The 21,217-nt window shown below is 45.2% G+C and overlaps 1 protein-coding gene across 1 annotated transcript; it reads right to left on the reverse strand.

Moving 5' to 3' along the window:
• Positions 1-1,439: 1,439 nt before the first annotated feature.
• CATSPER4 (cation channel sperm associated 4) lies at positions 1,440-18,576 on the reverse strand. The gene is made up of 11 exons (XM_020982977.2): positions 18,505-18,576; positions 18,041-18,121; positions 17,668-17,811; positions 13,406-13,507; positions 11,986-12,083; positions 11,585-11,705; positions 11,158-11,291; positions 8,903-9,086; positions 3,615-3,835; positions 2,837-2,984; positions 1,440-1,935 (listed from the first exon to the last, which is right to left on the reverse strand). Exons 1-11 carry the CDS (start codon positions 18,571-18,573, stop codon positions 1,915-1,917), a joined length of 1,323 nt encoding a protein of 440 aa, XP_020838636.1. The 5' UTR covers positions 18,574-18,576; the 3' UTR covers positions 1,440-1,914.
• Between the last annotated feature and the right edge of the window lie 2,641 nt (positions 18,577-21,217).

Below are 21,217 nucleotides of genomic sequence, written 5' to 3' on the forward strand. Positions count from 1 at the left end.
GGAGTAATACTCTTAGAACAATACTTCTTTGAGGATAAGTCACCATCAACAAGGTGGAAGACCTTGGAATTGCTAGAAAGGCAATCATCCATCCTTTTCTGGGGACCTGCATAGTTCAGGTACTGCTCTTAATGGAGTGCCCCACCAGGGGAAAGAATGAAAGACCCCTTAGAGAATCAGGAGACTCCACCCTCTTTCTAATGGGATCTGGTCTCCAGGAACCTGAACTTTCATAGAATTATAGCCTAGAGAATCAGAGTTTTGGAAGTGGAAGGGAATTGAGAGGTATTTAAATCTCAATCTGTCTTTATTTTTGGTTTTTTAAATGTTCCATTGCTTTTTTTAAAAACATGTTACTTCCCAATAACCTCTTCACCTCCATAGAACTTTCCTTTGGGTTCTAATAAATAAAAGCCATTAAATAAACTAATTCATCTTGTGCAGAACCAAAGCACCACACATCTTCCTTTGGCCATCTCCAAATCATGCCCCCATACCCTCTACTACCCCCCCCAACTTACCACTTCTCCTTTTCCAATTCCCATTCCTTTTTATGGGTTGTTTTCCCTGATTGTCACGTAAGCTCTCTAAAGGCAGAGACTCTCTCACCTTTGTATTTGTAGCCCCTGTGCTTAGAACATAGTAATCGTAGTCAGGTTTTTCATTCATTCATTCATTCCTAGACCAACCCTTCTACTTTTGCCCTGATCGCCTTCCCTCATTTGTATCAAAATGACAGCTGCAAGAAGAGACACAACCTGGAGCCACAGTGGAAAATATCTGCTGGAGAGGCAGCTAGATGGCGCAGTGGATAGAGCACCAGCCCTGAAGTCAGGAGGACCTGAGTTCAAATCCAGCCTCAGACCAAACACTTGACACTTACTAGCTGTGTGACCCTGGGCAAGTCACTTAACCCCAATTGCCTATTAACCCCCCTCCCAAAAAAGAAAATATCAACTGGAAAAGAATGAATAGGAATGAGACAGACTGTGATTCAAACAATCACAGGCTTAGAGTTGGAAGGGACCTAATCCAACCCCCTTATTTTTTGTTTGTTTGTTTGTTTTTGTTTTGGCTAGGCAATGGGGTTAAGTGACTTGCCCAGGGTCACACAGCTAGTAAGCGTTATGTGTTTGAGGCTGGATTTGAACTCAGGTCCTCCTGAACCCATGGCCAGTGCTCTATCCACTGCACCATCTAGCTGCCCCCAACCCCCTTATTTAAAGAATCTAATCCAACCCCCTCATTTTACAGATGAGGAAACTGAGGCCAAAAGTGGTTAAGTGACTTTCCTCAAATCCCACTAGCAGTCAGTAGCAGAGCTGAGACTCTGATCTCTAAAGCCAGCGTTTTTTCATCTATATGTGCCCCTCCCACCTCAGGCCAAGGCTTCCCACTGGGTGGTGAAGGGGAACAGAGCAGACAGATATTCACCTCAAAACCCTCTACTTTATTCTTAATCCTGTGCACCCTGGTAATGTTCAGAGCCAAGCTCTGAGGTGCCCCATTTAGCAGTGAATATTCACACTTCCTGGAGCCAGGTCTGTCCCATAGTGCCTGTCTCCCCATCCCCATCCTAAGACAGTCATTCTCTCCAGCCCCACAGGCCAGATCCAAGGCCTCACCCAGGGTCCAGGCTCCTTCATTGACCCTTCTCCTTGGCAGCTGGTGGAGTGGGGGAGTGGGTGTGGGACCCAGGTATCCTGCCCTCCCCAGTTCCAGGTCCCTGTGCCCATCGGGAGCTCTTGAGAGAGAATTTGACTGTTTGAGCGGTGACTGCAGTCTCAGGGTTGGGGTAGCTGGGGAGCAGCAAGAGCAGGAGGGGATTTCCGTGGTCATGCCCGAGCTTCAGGCAGATCCAGGAGGCTGGGTGGGTATAGCTGCTCTTGTCCTGCGTCCTGCCCGATCATCGATTCATCTTCTGGTATCCAGAGACTGAAGAGCAAGGGAGGGTTTGTCTGGGTGGGGTGGCAGAGGGATAGACATCTCATTCTTTCACTCTCCCCCACCCCCACCTGCCTTTAGGCAAGAAGAGCACTCCTGCTGCGACCCTGGTGTCCTGAGGCTTACTGGAGCCTTGGTAGAGACAGCTGGAAAGGGCCTTGGAAATGATCTAGCTGCCAGGGGTGGGGAACCTATAGCTTCGAGGCCACATGTGGCCTTCTAGGTCCTTGGGTGGGGCCTTTTGACTCCAAGTTTTGCCGAACAAATTCTTTTATTAAGGGGATTTGTTCTGGGAAGTTTGGATTCAGTCAAAGGGCTGCGCTTGAGGACCCAGAGGGCCACATGTGGCCTCGAGGCTGAAGGCTCCCCCCCCTTGCACCAACCCACTCAATCTAAAGATGAGGAAACTGAGGCCCAGACAGGGACGGATGCAGCTAAGATCCCATACTAAGTAGTACAGCTGGGACTGGCGTCCTGGTCTTTCAACCCACCCCAACTCCTTCACTCTTTCGGTGACACCCCTTTTCTTCAGCCTGTCTTAATGTGTCTTCCCAGGAACAGACCTGACCTTCCAGTCTTCCTGGCCGTTTCCCACCCTTTACAGATACAGCTTGGCAATGTGATCTCAAGTGCTTTTAAATTGTTTCACTTAAAGCCTTCCAACGCTCCGTGAATCCAGAGTATGGAACCCTGGGCAAATCAATGAACTTCTTTTTGCCTCAATTCCCTCATCTGTAAAATAGGGGTGGGGTTTGTTGGGGTCGATGGTCTCTGAGTCTCCCTTGGCTCCAAGACTACCAACCCATTTGGGAGGTCCCCTCTTCCCACAAGGACCCGACGTGATGTGACTGCTGCCATGGAATCTGAGCCCGAAGTCAGGATGTCCACCCACCCTTTCCTTGCTCAAGAGCCTGGAGAGGATGTCTTGGCTGTGCATCGTGGTTTCGCTCGCTTCAGAAAGGTTCCGATGCCACTTCCGTTGTAACATCTCTTCTTCTTGCTCCTGGTTGAAGCGGATGGAGCGAACCTGTTCCACGATCCTGGAAGGGTAGGGGTATGGATGGCGGTGGACTTGGCGGGGTCGGGGACGGGAGAAAAGAGGACGAGGGTGACCGAAACTGAGGATAGAAGTCCGGCCCTAAAAAAGCCCCTCCTCTCACCCAGTCATTCGCACAACCTCATCCCATCCAGGCTGCCCTCCTTTAAGGACACTCCCTCCCCGCAGCCCTCCTGCTCCTTCCAGGAGTCTCCACTCCTACACACTGGCCCCCCTTCTGCTGCCCCGCTCAAGTGCATCCCCCATCCCCCTCCCAAAGCTTTCTCCTCTACCGCCACCCCTTTCCCAGGCCTCCCCTTTCCCTACCAGGGACTCCTTTCCCTCTGGGTAACCCTCCAAGATGAACTGTGTCAGAAAGCTCTCCTGCCAGCTGGGATTCTGACCTACCGAGCCCTGGTTATCCTTCTCTCCCCTCCGCTCCCCTCCCCCTTTTCAAGTCCCCTCCAGGTCTCCCCCAACCCTGCGCACCCTCCAGGTCCCCTCCGCGCCCCTCCCAGATCCTCCTCCCCCGCCCCCCCCGTCTTTTCCAGGTCCTCTGCCACCTGCGCCCTCTCCAGGTCCTCTTCCCCACCTCCGTCCCTGACAGGTCCTCTCTCCCCAATCCCGGCCATACTTGTTGATCTCCTCCCGGATCTTCTTGTAGGCCTGCAGGTTCTCCTGGATGCCTATGAGCACCAGGCAGAAGTCGTCGCAGGTGTTCTCAGACAGGTTCTGCATCGGCCCGCCAGACAGTGGCTCCTGCTTGGACGTCCCACCCCAGTCCGCGATGCATTCCCTGCAATGCACTAGCTGAAGCTCTGGTTTCTCGTCGCTTGTGTAGTCATCTTGGCTCATCTAAGCACAACACAATCACAACTCACATTTTTATAGTAGCCCACTCCTCCTCGAAGTCCTGTGAAAGTAGGCAGGGCAGTTGGTGAATGGGATCCCCTTTTCAGAGGTGTGGAAACTGAGGTTTGGGGAGGAGAGGAGATTTGCCCGAGGTCAGGGGGACCAAAACCACCGAGGCTGGAGGAGGTCACCCCATATAACCCCTGCCATAATCAGGAATCCTCTCCAAGGTACCCTAGATTTGTGGCCATCCAGCCTCAGCTGGAGCCTCCAGCAGAAAGGACACTAGATACCTCCTGGGCAACCTGATTCACTTTGGGATAACTAATTGTTGAAGTTTTTTCCTTCTATTAAGTCAAATTCAGCCTCTCTGTTACGTTTTGCCTGCTAATACACAGAACAAAACTAATCCCTTTTCAAAATGGTGACACTTCAAATATTTGAATACAATTATTGTGTCCCTAATAAGTTTTCTCTAGATTATACCTCTGTTCCCAGTTCTTTCCACCTCTCACAGTAATAGCAAAAATAATAATAATAATAATAGCTAGCATTTATGTAGTATCTTAAGGTTTGCAAAATATTTTGTAGATATTCTTTCATTTGATTCCCACATCAACCCTAAGAGGTAAGTGCTATTATTATCCTCATTTTACAGATGAAGAAACTGAGGCAGACAGAGGTTAAGTGACCTGCCCAGGGTCAAACAGTTGATAAAAATATCTGAACCAGGATTTCAACTCAGGTCTTCCTGTCTCCCTCACTCAGCACTCTATCCACTGAAATACCTAACTGCCTCTAGAATCCCTAAAAATCCTGGCTGCCCTCTGGATAAATACTCCCTCAGTAAAGTCCTTCCTAAAATGTAGTGGCCAGAGGTACACTTGGGTACTCCAGGTGTGCTCTAAGTTGGGCAGAAGACAAATTATTACTGCCTGTCTTCTACACGCTGCTTCTATTTATACACACTGCAACTGATTAAATGAACTTTTCTTCTGACTCATTTGCCATGTCCTTCTGTTGACTCATATCGAGCTTGTAGCCCACGAAAACCTCCAGATCTTTTTCAGAAACACTGTCTAACCACTACTCTCTCATATTATATATTATACTTGTGAAATTGAGTTTTTTAACCAAAGTGTAAAGACTTTACTTTTATCCTTATTAAACTGTTTGATTAAATTTGACCCTTTTTACGTGCCAGTCCTATTGCCCAAACTATTAGCTATACCTCCTAGTTCTGTGTCATCTACCCATTTTATAAGCCTGCCATTTATGCCCTCTTCCAAGTCAGTAATAAAAATGTTGAAGAGCAGAGGGATAAAGATAGAACACCAGGGCAATCCATCAGATACTTCCTCCAAACTGATATTGTGATATTTTGGAGGTTCTGTGATCTCACCAGTGAGGCCACTCCCTCCAATGAAGCAGATGGCTATACACCCATGAATACTCATCATGTCAACTCCTATTCATACTCTCCCATAACTTCTCAGGAGTTACACTTAATCTACAGGGGGCTATCCACTAGATCTCTCGATATCACATGGATACCAAAATGGCACGTGGGCTGTCCCTCAGTGATCTCTCAGTCTTGCCACATGGCTTGCCTCCTCTGGTCATGCATCTCTGTAATAATGTCCTTTCAGATCTACCATGTACCTTTCCATTGCCTTTCAGGTGTTCTACAATTTAAAATCTTTGTAAATTGTGATCCTTCATGATTTGCATGCATGTGGCAACATTGGAAGACATTTTTTTTTTGCTTTTTAGTGAGGCAATTGGGGTTAAATGACTTGCCCAGGCTCACATAGCTAGTAAGTGTCAAGTGTCTGAGCCCCAATTTGAACTCAGGTCCTCCAAGGCCGGAGCTCAATCCACTATTGTTAACATTTTTGATTTGGAGAGAACCTTGGAGTTATTAATAGTACTGCAGTTTCCAAATGGAATCTAGCCCCCACCCCCACTCCTTTCCTCCCCTTGTTCATTTAGGACCGATCCTGTTCATTTATTGTCCATCTGCAGTGTCAGTTCAAGAGGAATGCTCAATGGACCAGCTCTATGGGCTGTCCATGCAACTACTTATCAAACAGCGGGTATTCTTTATCCACTTTTTTTTTCTAATATGGATGGTAGGTTGAACTTGAGAGATTCTGGACCTCATTTAGTAATCTCTGCCATATTCTGGTCACTTGGTACATTCAACACAAGCTCATCTACAGACAGGACCATCTGGAAAATCTCACCATCTATAGAGAATTCTCCTTCAATCTAGACTATATGCTAGAAATCCTCCTAAAGTATAGGATGAATGGGAGAATGAGGATTATGAATAGAAGAAGAGTATAGAACAAAACGATCATTTGTCCCCTGACTAGCTCAGACCACACATGGAGTGTTGTGTTCGGTTCTGGGCATTCCATTTTAGGTGCCAAGCATACACGATCCTATGGCCCTTGTTGCTTGTTAACTATAAAAAAAATTAATTCTGATGTGCAAAATGCTACCTCAAAGGTTCTTCTCCAAAAAGATGTTTTCTGTGTATGTATTAATAAGTGATAATAAGATTCCTTGAAAGAGATTACCTTTTTCAATGACTGTCTGTTATCATTAATATTAAGAAACATATAATTATATGTATGTAGATAGATAGATAGATAGATAGATAGATAGATAGATAGATAGATAGATAGATAGAGGGCACAGGGTGAATTAAAGATGAAGGAGTGATATCTGGAGAATAAAATTAAGGGATGAGGGAGGATTATACTCAGAGAAGATGAAAAGGAGAGGTAGAATGGGGTAAATTATCTCACACAAAAAAAAACAGAAAAGAAAAGTCTCTTACAGTGGAGGGAAACTGGGGAAGGTGAGAGGGAATGAGTGAATCTCATTCTCATAGAATTTGGCTCAAGGAGGGAATAACATACACATTCAATTTGGTATGGAAATCTGTTTTACCCTACAGGAAAATAAGGGGGGAAAGGGACAAAAGAGCAGGGGGATAATAGAGGGGAGGGCAGACTGGGGGAGGGGGTAATCAGAAGCAAACATTTCTGAGGAGGGACAGAGTCAAAAGAAAGAATAGAATAAATGGGGACAGGATAGGATTAAGGGAAATATAGTTTTTCACAACTTGACTACTATGGAAGTGTTTTGCATAACTGCACATGTACAACCTATACTGAGTTGCTTGCCTTTTCAATGAGGGTGGGTGGCGAGGGAGGAAGGGAGAAAATTTGGAACCCAAAGTTTTAAAAACACATTAAAAAAATGTCTTCACATGCAACCGGGAAATAAGAAATATAGGAAATGGGGTATAGAAATCTATCCTGCCCTACAGGAAAATAGAAGGGGAAGAGGATAAGAGAAGTGGGGGAGAGATAGAAGAGAGGGAAGATTAGGGGAAGGGGTATTCAGAATGCATGCCATCTTGGGGTGGGAAGAGGGATGAGATGGGGAGAAAATTTGGAACTCAAAATCTTGTGGAAATGAATGTTTAAAATAAAAAATAAATGCTTTTTTTAAAAAAAAAAGAAAAGAAAGATATAAAACACAGAAACATGCAGTTATCAGAGTTTTGCTCCTAAATGGCCACAATTCCTGCCCTTGAGGAGCTTTTCTAATGAGGGTGGGGAGACAATACATAAAGTGGAGCTGGAAAGCTGGGGGAGTCTACCCATGAGGCAGCATGGTGCAGAGAAGACCGGGGAGTATGTGGAAGTTCTTGGCAAGATGAGGTGAAGGTTCACCTGTAGTTTAGCATTCCCAAGGGCAAAATCCAAGAAGGTTCTGTTACGAAGGGGAAGATAACTGTAGTGCAGGCAGCATGGTGTGGAATATATCAGTTCAAGGGTCATTGGACATTGGTCATTGGACATTTAGAGCACCAGCAACTAAATGAATGTTTATAGACAGTTCTTAAACTATGAAATTCCTAGCCCCCTCTGCCTTCTTTCCCACATTCCAGCCATCATCACTGCAAGAGCAGAAAGTAGCTAAATAGAATTCAGGATCATTCTGTATTCATCCCCAGAGAGCAAGCCTACTTAGAGTTGAGCCTCTCTAGACTTAACTAGGCTAATCCTCGGGAAGAAGACACATCCTGTAGCCAGGACCACGATAGAAACCTTTCCTCATAGTTAAACCTGCCAGATTTTACAGTTCACCAGCATATCTTCTGAGAGCCCAAGGTGGCCTCCACACCATGATGAGGCATCAGAGTGAGACTTTGTGGAGAGAGTGAAGTGCTTTCTTGTTAGAGATCCTTTCATCAATATTTTTTTAGACCAGTCATTCAATCAGTTCAGAATCTAATAAGGGTCTGAGCTAGGATTTGAACACAGGTCTCCCAATCCAATGTTCCTTCCACTATACCATGATGCCTCTTAACAGTGGGTTTCCCAGTTACTGTAGCCAGAGGGAATTCTAGGCATTGGGATAACTAAATCATAATAACCCCAGTTTTCTCTATCCTCTGTGTCCCAGTCAATGTTTGTTCCCTCAATTGGTGAAAAAAAATGGTGGTTGTAGCAGCAGCAGCAGGTAATTATCCATACATCCCTCCAGAAGCCCTGCTGCCCCAAATCTCCACCCTGTTGGAAGACATGACATTATAGGATTTAGAGATAGAAGGTACCTAACCCTAAATTCATTTCTAACCCTTCATTTTATAGATTAAGACACTGAGACTTGGAGATAAGTGATTTGAATAAGGTCACATACCTACCTGCTAGGGAATAAAGCAGGTAGCTATTTTAAGTCTTAGTTGGAATGCCTTGACCACTATACCAGGTTTCCTCTCCAATCCTACCTCCTCTGAAGTTCCGCTATCCTCAGATACAGCTTACCCTTGAAGGCCCAGAACCTCAGAAAATAAGTGACTCTTGGGAAAATGAAGACCCCTTCACTTTCAGAACCTCCAGGCTTCAGAAACCTTTCCTATGACCTCTGATTCCTAAGTATCTTGGTTCCTGACTCCAGGGCCCGGGATTAGTGATTTGCTCAAGGCGTCCTCCAAGGAGCCCTAATTCCCAGGTCAGGACACATCCTCCTAGGATCATCACTTACCTCCAGGTTGGTGAAAGTAGTCACCTCCTGCTGCTGCTCCCGCTCCCTCTCCTTCATCATCTCTTCCAGGTTCGTGGTCACGACAACCACCAACAGGTTAATGCCAATGAAGGCACCAATGGTGATGAAGATGGCAAAGTAAACAGCACCCCCGATCTCTATCCCGATTTCCCTTTTTTCCTTCCTGGAGACAGCAGGGACCCCTTGTCACCTTGTGCCCCCTTCCCTGAGATTCTGATGTGCCTAAACTTGGGGAGGACCAAAAGAATTCAGGAGGCTGGTCTAAATTGAAATGAGGTGGGGGAGAGGTAATACTGAAAATAACTTGAGCTTATGTCATATACCACAATAGACTTCAAAATGGATTGGAAATGGATTCCAAAATGGAAATATAAAAGGTCACATCGTCAAAAAAAGGTAGAGGACAATAGATGGAGGTACCTCGCACAGATACACTACGGAAAGAATTTCCAACTAAACAGGCAATAGATATAATCATAGAAGATAAAATGGGCAATTTTGATTACATAAAATTGAAGTATTTTTGTGTGAATAAAATCAATTCAACCAGAATTAGAAGAAAAGCAGTTAATGAGGAAAAATCTTTTCAGATGTATCTCTGAAAAAAGTCTGATATATAAGATGTATGGTGAATTGATTTTTTTAAAAAAGTAATATATACAAATAAGAGCCATTCTCCAACAGACAAGTGGTCAAAGGATACAAAAGAGACAGTCTGCAAAAGAAGAAATTTAAACTGAGCCACATAAAAGAATGCTCCAAATCACTACTTAGAAAAATAAGAAAGAACTCTGAGTTCTCACCTGGCAAAGATGCCAAACTGGAAAAAAGGTAAATGTTGGAGGGGCTATGGGGAGACAAGCACATAAACTATGTGATAATCCCACTGTTGGGGGATGAGGAACACCTTAAAATTATACTAAAAAAGTCACAAAGTTTTATGTGCCCTTTGACCCAATAGTACCACTACTAGGCATATGCCCCAAGGAAGTTTAAAAAGAGAAAGATCTCATATGCACAAAAAATACTAATAGTAGCACTGTTTTTGTAGTAGCAAATCACTAGAAGAAAAGTGCGTACCCATCAATTAGGAAATGACTGAGCCAATTGTGGTCTATGATTGTAATGGAATATATTCCTATATTGTCAGAAATAATGAACATGGAGAATTCAGAGAAAATTGGGAAAGGTTGTATGAATTGATGCATAACAAGGTAAGCACAACCTGGAGAATAATTTACATGATGATCTTAACGAAGTAAAAGGGAAAACAATATTGAAAGACCTCTGAGCAGTGCAGTATACTGTCATGATCAAGGGAAAATTTCTTACCCTCTCTGAGCCTTAATTTCCTTATCTGTAAAGTGAGGAGGTTACACTAGATGACCTCTGAGATCATCTTCTGCTCAAATCTATGTTCCTATGATTCTAGAGGGACTGATGGTTAGGCCAGCCTCCCACCTCTGAGCAGAGAGGTGGTTGCCTATAGGTACAGAATGAGGCATGCATTTCTGGCCATGGCCAGTGTGTTGATTTGTTTTGCTTGGTGGAGTTTATTTGTTACAAGTAAAGATTTTTTTTTTGTCTAGGGAAAAGTGTGTGTGTGTGTGTGTGTGTGTGTGTGTGTGTGTGTGTGTGTGTGTGTATGTGTGTGTGTGTGTGTGTGTGAAGGTGGGAAAATAGTATCAATGTAAAAAGCATTAATAAAGCATTTTTAAAAGAAAATAATTTAGACATTAGGGTTAACTGTAGGCAGTATGCTAAAGATAAATTGGTCCATATGCCAATAGAAATTGTGCAATGGAATAAAAACAAAATAACTAGACAGAATGAAAAAGAAATTAGCCCTCTCCCTCTAAAAAAACAAAGGCTATGGACCTGGAAGGAATTGAACAAGGTTCCTTCATTCTTTGGAAACTAGGCATTTCAGTGACAAAGAAGGAAGATCTCAGCTCTGCTCTTCCTTCAGGCTTTCTTCCCTTGGCCTGAAGGGTTCCTCAGCCTTAGTCTATGGTCTTAGCATTCCTCCACTATCCATGACATGGTAGAACCCCTGGAATCATGTTGGGAGTCAACTCTAGCCCTCAATCAAAGGTCCCTCACCATCCCCTCACCCCATTATTCTATTGTATTCATCGTAGTTTGTGTGACATTTCTCTTCTCAGGGAAGAGGTCCTGTGCAAGGCCCATCCCCATCCCACATCTGGGGGGGGGGGCGGCATTACTTTACTTACTGAAAGTCCTTGTAGATGTCCACCCACCCATCCTGGGTAATACAGATAAAGAGAGTATAAAGGGCCACTTTCATGTTCTGGAAATGTTGAGGGACCATGGAGCCAAAGAGGGTGACTCCAAAAACAGAGAAAACCTATAAGGATGAAAGGAGCGGGTGTTTTAGGGTCTAGTGTTTTCCTCACCAAACTCCTAGGAGATGGATAGTATAAGCATTATTACATCCATTTGGTAGATATGGAAAGGGAGGCTCCAGGAAGTAAAGGGATTTGTCTTATGTCATGTTAACATCACATAAGGGATTTGCAACCAGGTCTCTTGACCCCAAAGGCAGTACCATCTCCAAGGGCTTGGGCCAGAGGTGGTTTTAGGAAGGGGGGTAGGATGGGAGAAGGTACCCCTTAAGAAGGCCCCAAGGAAGAGACCAACCAGCATGAAGAAGAGGATCAGTGCCATGATGTTGGCCATGTCGGGCACAGACTGCATAATGACACGCAGAATCCGGGCCAAGGGCTCCACTGCCATGCATACTTGCACCAGTCTCAATACTCTGAAGATGGGAGAGGGGAGAGGGGAGGATTACTCAGGTTCTCTGTCCTCTTCTTGCTCCCTCCCAGGAGAGGGTCCCCTCTCTCTCCATCCCATTTTCCCTGGGGTGGTCAAGAAAGCAGGTGATCCTCAGCTCCTCAACTCCCCTCTTGCCCAAACATATCCTATCCTCACCCCACCAGCAATGCCCCTCATCTGCCTTCCTCTGAAGCCCTAGTTGTCAGTCTAGGCAGCAGCAAGTGTGGCTCAAGGAGACAGGCCAGTCCTTTCATCCTTCCTACCTCAAGGTGTAAACAATGGAAATGGTTTGGAACGTTTCAAAAAAGAGGCTCAGTACCAGCATAAAGACGATCACAAAGTTGAGTATGTTCCATCCATCCTAGGAGGGAGGCGAGGACAGAATCAGTGGTTAGAGGTCATGGCCTAACACCCAGCTCCCCTGCTTCTCAACAGATGTGTTATCACTGGCCTTTACCACCACCAGGAGCAGCAGCCCGTGCCCCATGCTGCCGTGATCTGCAATCTCAAGTCCCATGGAACTTGGGGAGGGTGTCAGAGCTTTGATAACCATTGAGAAGAAGAATCAATTACTTCTGGATATTCATACAGAACCAGCATCGGGGAAGAAGAGTTGGGGTCAGAGAAAGAAGTTGCCCAGGACCCTGAAAGTAGTGAGCATAACCCCAGCATCACTTCCTTATGGGTTTATTCCACCCAGTCTTATGAGACCCTGCACAGAGACACACGGAAGGGCAAAGAATGAACATAAGAAATTCCAATCCATTCCCTGCCCAGCTGTCAAAGTGATGTTCTCCAAGTGCAGGTCTGACCTTGTCATCTACCTATTCAATAAAGTCCAGTGTCCCCCTATCACTTTCAGGATCAAAGTTCTTTTAAAGTCTTGACTTTTAAAACCCTTCATAATCCAACCTGCACTCTGCCTTTCCAGTCTTCCCCAGCCCCCACTCCGTGATCGAGTAATACTGCTCTTCTAGCTCTTTCTCAAACCATATACTCTATCTCCAGCTTGCAAGCATTTTCTCTTCCTCATACCTGGAATTCTCTTCCTCTGGATCTGTACCTCCCTGTCCTTCAAGTCCCAGCTAAAATTCCATTTTCTACAAGAAGCCTTTCCCAATCCACCTTAATGATAGTTTCTCTCTCTCTCTCTCTCTCTCTCTCTCTCTCTCTCTCTCTCTCTCTCTCTCTCTCTCACACACACACACACACACACACACACACACACATAACATTCCATAGACAGATACTTATACACAGACATATACATATCTTGCCAAATGACACACATACACACAGGCATACAGATCACCCCCTCCAGATGGACAGATGGACACACACAGATATACAGTCTCCTCTCCACAGACAGACACACAGACCTAAAGGTACTCACCCTTCAGATAGACACAGACATACATCAGACACCCACACACAAAACGCTCCATAGATAGATATTTATCCACAGACATGCAACCACCCCTCCAAGAGACATACAGATATACTCTACCCACCAGAGATGGATACACATCCATCTCAAACCGCAGAGACAGACACCTGCTCACACCAGTGCCCATGCACTCAGTCACACAAAGAAGCCTTCAGAAGAATTCAAGACATATGGGAGCAGAAGCACGGTGGAGCAAGCATCATGTTTGGGGACTAGAGGGACAGGACTGAAATCACCTTCCAGAAAATCCAGAAGCCGTTAAACCAGCCAAGCAGAACCTCACACATGAGAATTGTAAGCACGATGTCATCTATGGCAGAGAATAACTCATAGTGTTTCTGCATGAGAGGGAGAGAAAAAGAAACAGACAGACAGAGACAGAGAGAGGAGAGGGACAGAGAGAGAGAGAGAGAGAGACAGAGGAGAGAGAAAGAGAGAGACAGAGAGAGAGAGTAACAGGAGAGAGAGAGGAGAGAGAGTAACAGGAGAGAGAGAGGAGAGAGAGGAGAGGAAAAGAGAGAGGGGGAGAGAGAGGGGAGAGAGAGGGAGAGAGAGAGAGAGGGAGGGGGAGAGAGAGAGAGAGAGAGAGAGAGAGAGAGAGAGAGAGAGAGAGAGAGAGAGAGAGAGTCATTCAGGCAGGCCTGGGAGTAAGGGGAGATGTGGCTCTAAGGTTCAAGGGTGGGGGATGACAGGAGTGGGAATGACAAGAACCCTAGGTCTGGGTTGGGTGAAGGAGGAGAGAAGAGGGAGGATATCTTTAGTCATCTCCACTTCCTCTCTCCACTATATATATATATATATATATATATATATATATATATATATATATATATATATATATATATATATGTTTCTTAAGACTCAATTCTAGGCGGCATAGTACAGGACAAAGAACGATAGAGTTGGACTCAAAGGACTTGGGTTCGAATCCTGGCTCTTCTACTTACTATCTCTTGGCCAGGTCACTTAATTTCTCTGGGCCTCAGTTTCTTTATCTATAAAATGGTCAGACTAGATAGGTCTCTCTTTCCAATATTATATCTATGATCCCAGTGCTGCAAGAAAACTCAAGAGTTCATTGGGTCCAACTTTCCTCCTTCCCTCCCATTTAACAGATGACAGAAGCTAGACATGGACAGGGGTGGGTAACCTGCAGCCTCGAGGCCACATGTGGTCTTACAGCCACAGGCTCTCCACCTCTGACTAAGGGATTTGCCCATAGTCACCTAGCTGGTAAGAAACAGAGCCCAGGTTGGAACCCAGATCTCCTGACCCCAAATATGGTTGTTTCCTCTTCTGTTCTCTCCTCCTTGGTACTGCTTTCATCTACTTTCCCAGCGTCAAGCATCACCCCTAAGCAGGCAATCCCCAAACTCTCTCCCAGCCCTGACTCTCCTCTGAGTTCCCCACAGACCTGCATCGCCAATTCCCCCCCCAGGCCACCTTCACATCTCAACCCAAGTGTCCCAAGCTGAACTTATCCCCTTCCCCCTCCCCATCCCCAAACCCGACTTTCCTATTTCTATCTTTGATGCTATTACCGCGGTCTCCTGGGCTAGAAACTCACCTTTGGCTCTCCCCCCCTGCTCACCACCCCCTCCTCTCCATCTCTTGCCCTTCTCAAGTGTTACTCTGTCTGGTCCCTGACCTACTCCTCCTTCACGCATGTCAAACCTTTAGGCAGGGGGTATGCTGTAAATGTTTTTTAACAACCAGCTTTCTGGAGGAAGAAAAAGCCAAAGTACACATTTTAAAGTTCAATATAAATTATTAACATTTTCTCCATCACTTTCTTAATTCTACACAACCAACAAAACACGAAATCGAGCCCTGATTTGTTGTGATTTCCTAGGTGTAAAAGTTCACACTGAAATCTGGAGAATCGGTCTTTCCTGGGTCTATCGGATCTGGGTCTGGCATGCCCCTACCTTCAAGCCAGTTTTCTCCATTCTTCCCTGTTACCAAGGGAGGAAACTGGCTGGGGATTGGGGCGGCAAGGTGGAGGTGGAGAAGCACAGCAAGAGGTTAGTCAAAGCTCCCAGTAGGTAAGAGAGGGGCCCCGGGGCCCGTGCAGTAACCTTACTAGCTTTACTTTCAGAGCAGATGGCATGCCTGCCTCGGAGTCAGGAAGAACTAAATTCAAATCCTGATTCAGATACAATCTCTGGATGGCCACATGCAAATCATTTAATCTCTCAGTACCCCAGGTAACTGTGCAAGATCATAAGTTATGGTTGGTTATCAGCCTGAATGGGTAGAAGGTATTTCCGCACTGGGAGTTTCCCATGCCTATGAAATCACAAATCCAGACCAAAATAAAAATATTCTAGTCAGGTTATCTGAAAGGGGAAATAAGAAGGAGAGGAGAGGCAAGGGGTCCTTTCTCACTGGAACTGCCTGCCAGACACTGGTGGAAAAAGTTAGCCACAAAAAGGTCATAGAACCAGGGGACACCAGATCAGAGTAGCCAGAGCATAAACTTGGGGTGCTGATAAATGCTTCAGAACAAGCAGAACCACCCCCAGCTGGAGCTTGGACTGGCTAATTAATGTATGCTAATGATATTATAATGAGGGTAAACAATAGAAATGGAACACTGTGTGAGGGCAAAGGGAGAAAATGCCTGTGAGCATTGTAGAGAAGGGAGGAGAGTAGGATGTAACTTCCTAACCATGAGATGTTGTATCCAGCAGGGCAGTGGGACTTACTATGGACAAGCCTGGAATTCGGTGTCAGAAAGTTTTATCCAGAGCCATATAGGCTCAATACTTACTTTTCGAAATAATAGGAACATAGATTCAGAACTATCAGGGACCTTGAAAGTGCATCAAATCCACTCGCCTCATTTTATGTATAATGAACTTAGGGCCGGAGAAGTAAAATGACTTGCTCAAGGTCACACAGCAAGTTAGTATCTGAGGGCATGAGTTAAACTCAAGTCTTCCTAATTCCCACTCAAGCACTTTCTTCTTCACAGTACCAAGCTGTCCCTACAGTTACATGCCTTCCAGTTTTTATCATCCCACAATGGACACCTTCTCCCTCATGGTACCAAAGAATTGGAATTAGAAGGGTCCTCAGAAGCCACCTGATCTAACCCCATTATTTTTACAGATAAGGAAGCTGATGCCAAAGAGGTTAAATAACTTGCCCAAGTCACACAGGTAGGAAATAGAGCCAAGATCTGAACCCAGGTCATCTGAGTCCAAATCCAGTTTTCTTCTTACTCTACCATACTGCCTCCTCTTGGTCTCTCCAGAGCCTCCCCATTCTTCAAGGTTCACCTCAGAGTTCATCTCCTCCAAGAGGCCGTCTCTGTCTTTTCCAGTCTGTCTCTGATGACTGCCCTACAATTTTGCCTAACAGTCACTGTAGGCCTCTCACTGGGCACTTAGCACTCAGCGCCTAGTAGGGTTTACATGCCTTAGTCTTGTCTGTCTTATGGGATAGGGAATTCTCTGTAAATATGAACAGACATAGCATTCTCTTTGCTCTTCTCTCCCAAATTTGAGGCTTAGCCAAAGACAGTAGACACAGAATATGCTCAGTGAAGTCTTTTTAGGTGGAAAGATGAGAAATGGGTAGATATAAAGATTTACCCATCGGTGAATGGATGGGGGAAGGAGGCATGAATGCAAAGAAAGATAAATGAAGAATGATAGATGGAGGACTGCATAGAAGGAAGGAGAGATGGAGGAAAGAATATGGGGAAAAAAGAAAAAAAAGAAAGAATGGGGGAGGGATAGATAAAAAGATTGATTGGGAGGAACGAATTGGGGAGGAGTGGATGCAGAGTAGAATGAATTGGGAAAGGAAAGTATGGAAAGATGAATAGGGATGGATAGATAAGGGATGAATGAGGGATAATGATAGGAGAAATAAATGATAATATAGTTGGGGAGGGATAGATGGAGGGCTAAGTGGCAGATGGGAGGGAATGATGAATGGGGAAGGGACTGGTGAAAAGAAGGATAGATGAGAGATGGATGGATGGATGGATGACTAGATGATGGTATGGATGAGAGAGAGATGAGGGGAAAGGAATGAATAAGGAAGGATAGATGGAGAGATGATGAGAGAAGGACGGATAGAAGATGCTGTGGATGGGAGGAATGGATGGGAATGGAAAGAGGAAGAAATAGATCAGTAGAGGAGCCATGGAGGTGCTATGTGGGAATGGAATGGAATAATGGAATAAGCATTTATTAAAGCCTACTATGTGCCAGTCACTGCATTGTGTTTTTGGTTTTTATAAATATTATCTCTCACTTTTGATACTATTATTATCCCCATTTTACATATGAAGAAACTGAGGCAAACAGAGGTGAAGTGACCTGCCCAGGGTCACACAGCTAGTGTCTAAGATAGAATTTGAACTCGGGTCTTCCTGACTCTAAGCCCAGTATTCTGTTCACTATGCTGCCTCATGAGGAGGGGATGGGGAAAAGAGGAAGACCTTAGGTGGCGGGAGGGTCAGAATCAGGGTGCTTGGTCCTACCTGGCCAAAGTAAGCGTTCGTGCGCACAGCGATGGTAATAGCGTTAGCTGCCAGAAGCAAAGCCAGTAGCAGCTGGAAGGCCGGATGTCGAAGGAGCTGCCTGATGTACACGTAAGTGAAGAACTCCTGCATGTCCCAGGCATCCTGAGGACAGGGAGAGCAGGGATGCCACTGTGAGAGAGGAGGGACAGCCACCCCACCACGGAAGGAGCGCTGGGGAGAGGCCAAGTCGCTAGAGAGGGAACCCTGGGGTTGGCACGGGGCTACAAGGGGAAGAGTGCTTGAATGAGTGTGTCACTACAGAAGAAAGGGAGACTGGTGGGGTGGGAGGGGAAATGTCATTGCAGGGGTCCTGGTCACTTTAGCCCAAGGCCTTACTCTTGGTAATCGTGACCTCATGACGGTTGATGAGCACTTTTTCTTCTGGCCTTCCATAGGATTCTCGAAATCCTGTCTAAAGGTGGGAAAGGGGAGAATTCACTCAGAATATGCATCAGGGGTGGGGAACTGGAGTCCTCGAGGCCACAGGTGGTCTTCTAGGTCCTCAAGTGTGGCCCTTTGACTTCGCAGAACAAATCCCCCTAATAAAAGGATTTGTTTTGTAAAACTTGGACTCAGTCAAAAGGCCACACTCAAGGATCTAGAAGGCCACATGTGGCCTTGAGGCCACAGGCTCCCTCACCCTTTATCTAGACTATGCCAGGGGAGACATCCTTCCCATGGGGAGGTCCTCCATTCTTCTCTCTTTCTCGCCTCCCCTTTCATTTCTCCTTCCCTCCCTCAATCTCTCTCTTCCCCCACCCAGGACATCCAGCCAGAGGTATCAGGACCACCTACCCTGAGGAAGTTCAACGGCCTTCCTTGACTTTTTTCATCCCAATGTGTCCATTCGGCTCTCTCGCTCATCGTGTCAGCCTGGCCCAATGCCCAACCTTCACAGAATCTCAATTCCAAGAATTCTAAACCAGCCTTTCTAGACCACCTCACAAAGGGGCCCTGTGACTACGTGCATTCTAAACTCTCTAAGACCCCCTCTCTAAGACAGGCCTGTCTGAAGGGACAAAAGGCCCACTTGGAAGTTTGGGGACACTCAGATCAAGACAACTCAGAACACAAAATGACTTATTACTCATCTCCTGGGTCTAGAACTAAATCTGAAGAAAATAGAGGGGGTCCTTTCCTGCATCTCATAAGTCTCAGAGAATAAACATAGGATCCTCTCTAGAGCTAGAAATAGAATCTTGTATCTTGAGATAGAAGTAACCTTAAGAGATCATGTCGCCAACGATCTCACTTTTTAAAATGAGTGATGCCCAGAGAAAGGAAGTGACTAATCCCAAACCAAGTATGAATAAATAAGTGGATTCAAAACCACTTATGACTTCAAAACTAGTCTATTCTTTCCACTATATCTCAGTGCCTCTAGCAGGACAGATCTGGGGTCACCTCCCTCACCCTCTGCCCTTCCCAATTTCTGTTCAGAATGTAGAATGAAATGAACTTCAACTTCTACACCTCTTGTTTGTTTTGTTTGTTTGTTTGTTTTTAGGCAATTGGGGTTAAGTGACTTTCCCAGGGTCACACAGCTAGTAAAGTGTTGAGTGTTTGGTCTGAGGCTGGATTTGAACTCAGGTCCTCCTGACTTCAGGGCCGGTGCTCTATCTAGTGCACCACCTAGCTGCCCCTCAACACCTCACTCTTATTCACACACATATCCAATCTGCTACCACTTCTTGCCATCCAGTCATTTCAGCTGTGTCTGACTCTCCCAGACCCCATTTGAGGTTTTCTTGGCAAAGATCCTGGAATGGCTTGCCATCTCCTTCTCCAGCTCATTTTACAGATAAGGAAACTGAGGCAAACAGGGTGAAGTGACTTGCTCATGGTCACACAGCTAGGAAGTATCTGAAGCCAGGTTTGAACTCGGGTCTTTCTGATTTCAGGCCCTGCGTTCTATCCACTAAGCCCCCTAGCAGCTCCTTGACATTTCTACTTTTCTGCTTTCACATCTCTTTTATGTGCCACCTTCTCTAACACTACTACCGCCTTGATACAGGCCCTCAGCACCTCAGGCCTGGACTACTGCAATAGCCAGAGGGTTGGTCTCCCTCACTCCAGTCCATTTTCCACTCAGTTGCCAAAGTAAGTGATCTTCCTTCAGACTAATTGGTCAATTGACAGAAATACTTACAGTCAGATAGAGAGGTCAACCAGATTGCAGTCGCCCTGATTCAAGTTCATGTCCAGGTTGCTAGGGAGGACAGGGACTCAGGAAGCCCAAATAGGGCTTTGGCTCCTTTATGATTCATTCCCAGCCCTGGTCTTCTCAGTATCTACTCCATCTCCCAAAGGACAGGCACACCATAATTCAATTCAGGTCAGAAAACATTTTTATTAAGCACTTATCACATGCCAGGCACTATGCTAAGTGCTGGAGACACAAATAAAAATAAAGACAGTCCCTGCCTTCAAGGAGTTTACAATCTAACGGAGGAGACAATATGCAAAAGGAATCTGAAAAGTATGGGGAAGGAGGCCATGGTGGGGGGTACCTCTTAGGGGCATGATATTCTGAGGAGTGAAAATGAAGCAGAGCTGCTGACCCAAAATGGAAGTTTCCTGGAAGACTGTTAAAATCTACTTTTTGTAAGATGTTTTTCCAAGTCCCCTTCCCCTCTCCCCCTATTCTTGCTAGTGCCCCCCCCTGCACTATGTACATATGTATATAAAATATATATAAATAATATATTAACATATAATATCGTATTATAATATATTGATATAATTAATTATTATACCTAACATATTCTATATAATTAGATAATATATTAATATAACACATAATTATATATTAAAATAATATATTATGACATATAATTATACATCAATATATAATATATCATCACAGAGGTGACTGCATGTTGTTTCCCCCATTGGAATATGAGTTTCTTGAACACAAAGACGATGTTTTTGCCTTTCTTTGTATCATTAGCACTTAGCATAGTGCCTGACACATAATAAATGCTTCATACATTTGAAGGCAAGAAGCGTATTTTTCCTCAAGCCTTCCTATCTTCAAGTGGGCCAGCCATAGTCTTCTGAGAGGAGAGTCTATGCCAGGGGTGGGGAACTTGTGGCCTCAAAGCCACATGTGGCCCTCTAGGTCCTCAAGTGCAGCCCTTAGACGGAATCCAAACGTCACTGAACAAATCCCCTCAATAAAAGAATTTGTTCTGTAAAACTTGGACTCAGTCGAAAGGCCGCACCCAAGGACCTAGAGGTGGAAGGGAGAAGGAAAAGCACCCCAAATGTGGGGGACAGTCTGTGAAAAGGAACTGAGTCTGGGGCAGTTAGGACAGGAAGTGGACAGAGCACTAGCCCTGAAGTCAGGAGGACCTGAGTTTAAATCTAGCCTCAGACACTTGACACTTACTAGCTGTGTGATCCTGGGCAAGTAATTTAATTTCTACTGCCCCCCTCCCCCAAAAAAGGAGCTAAGTCTCTCCAAACTCAAAAGTAAATGCCAAAAAATTATAAAGATCAAATAGGG

This window comes from Phascolarctos cinereus, unplaced genomic scaffold, assembly GCF_003287225.1.
Source record: "Phascolarctos cinereus isolate Bilbo 61053 unplaced genomic scaffold, phaCin_HiC Scaffold_726;HRSCAF=1367, whole genome shotgun sequence".
NCBI lineage: Eukaryota > Metazoa > Chordata > Mammalia > Diprotodontia > Phascolarctidae > Phascolarctos > Phascolarctos cinereus.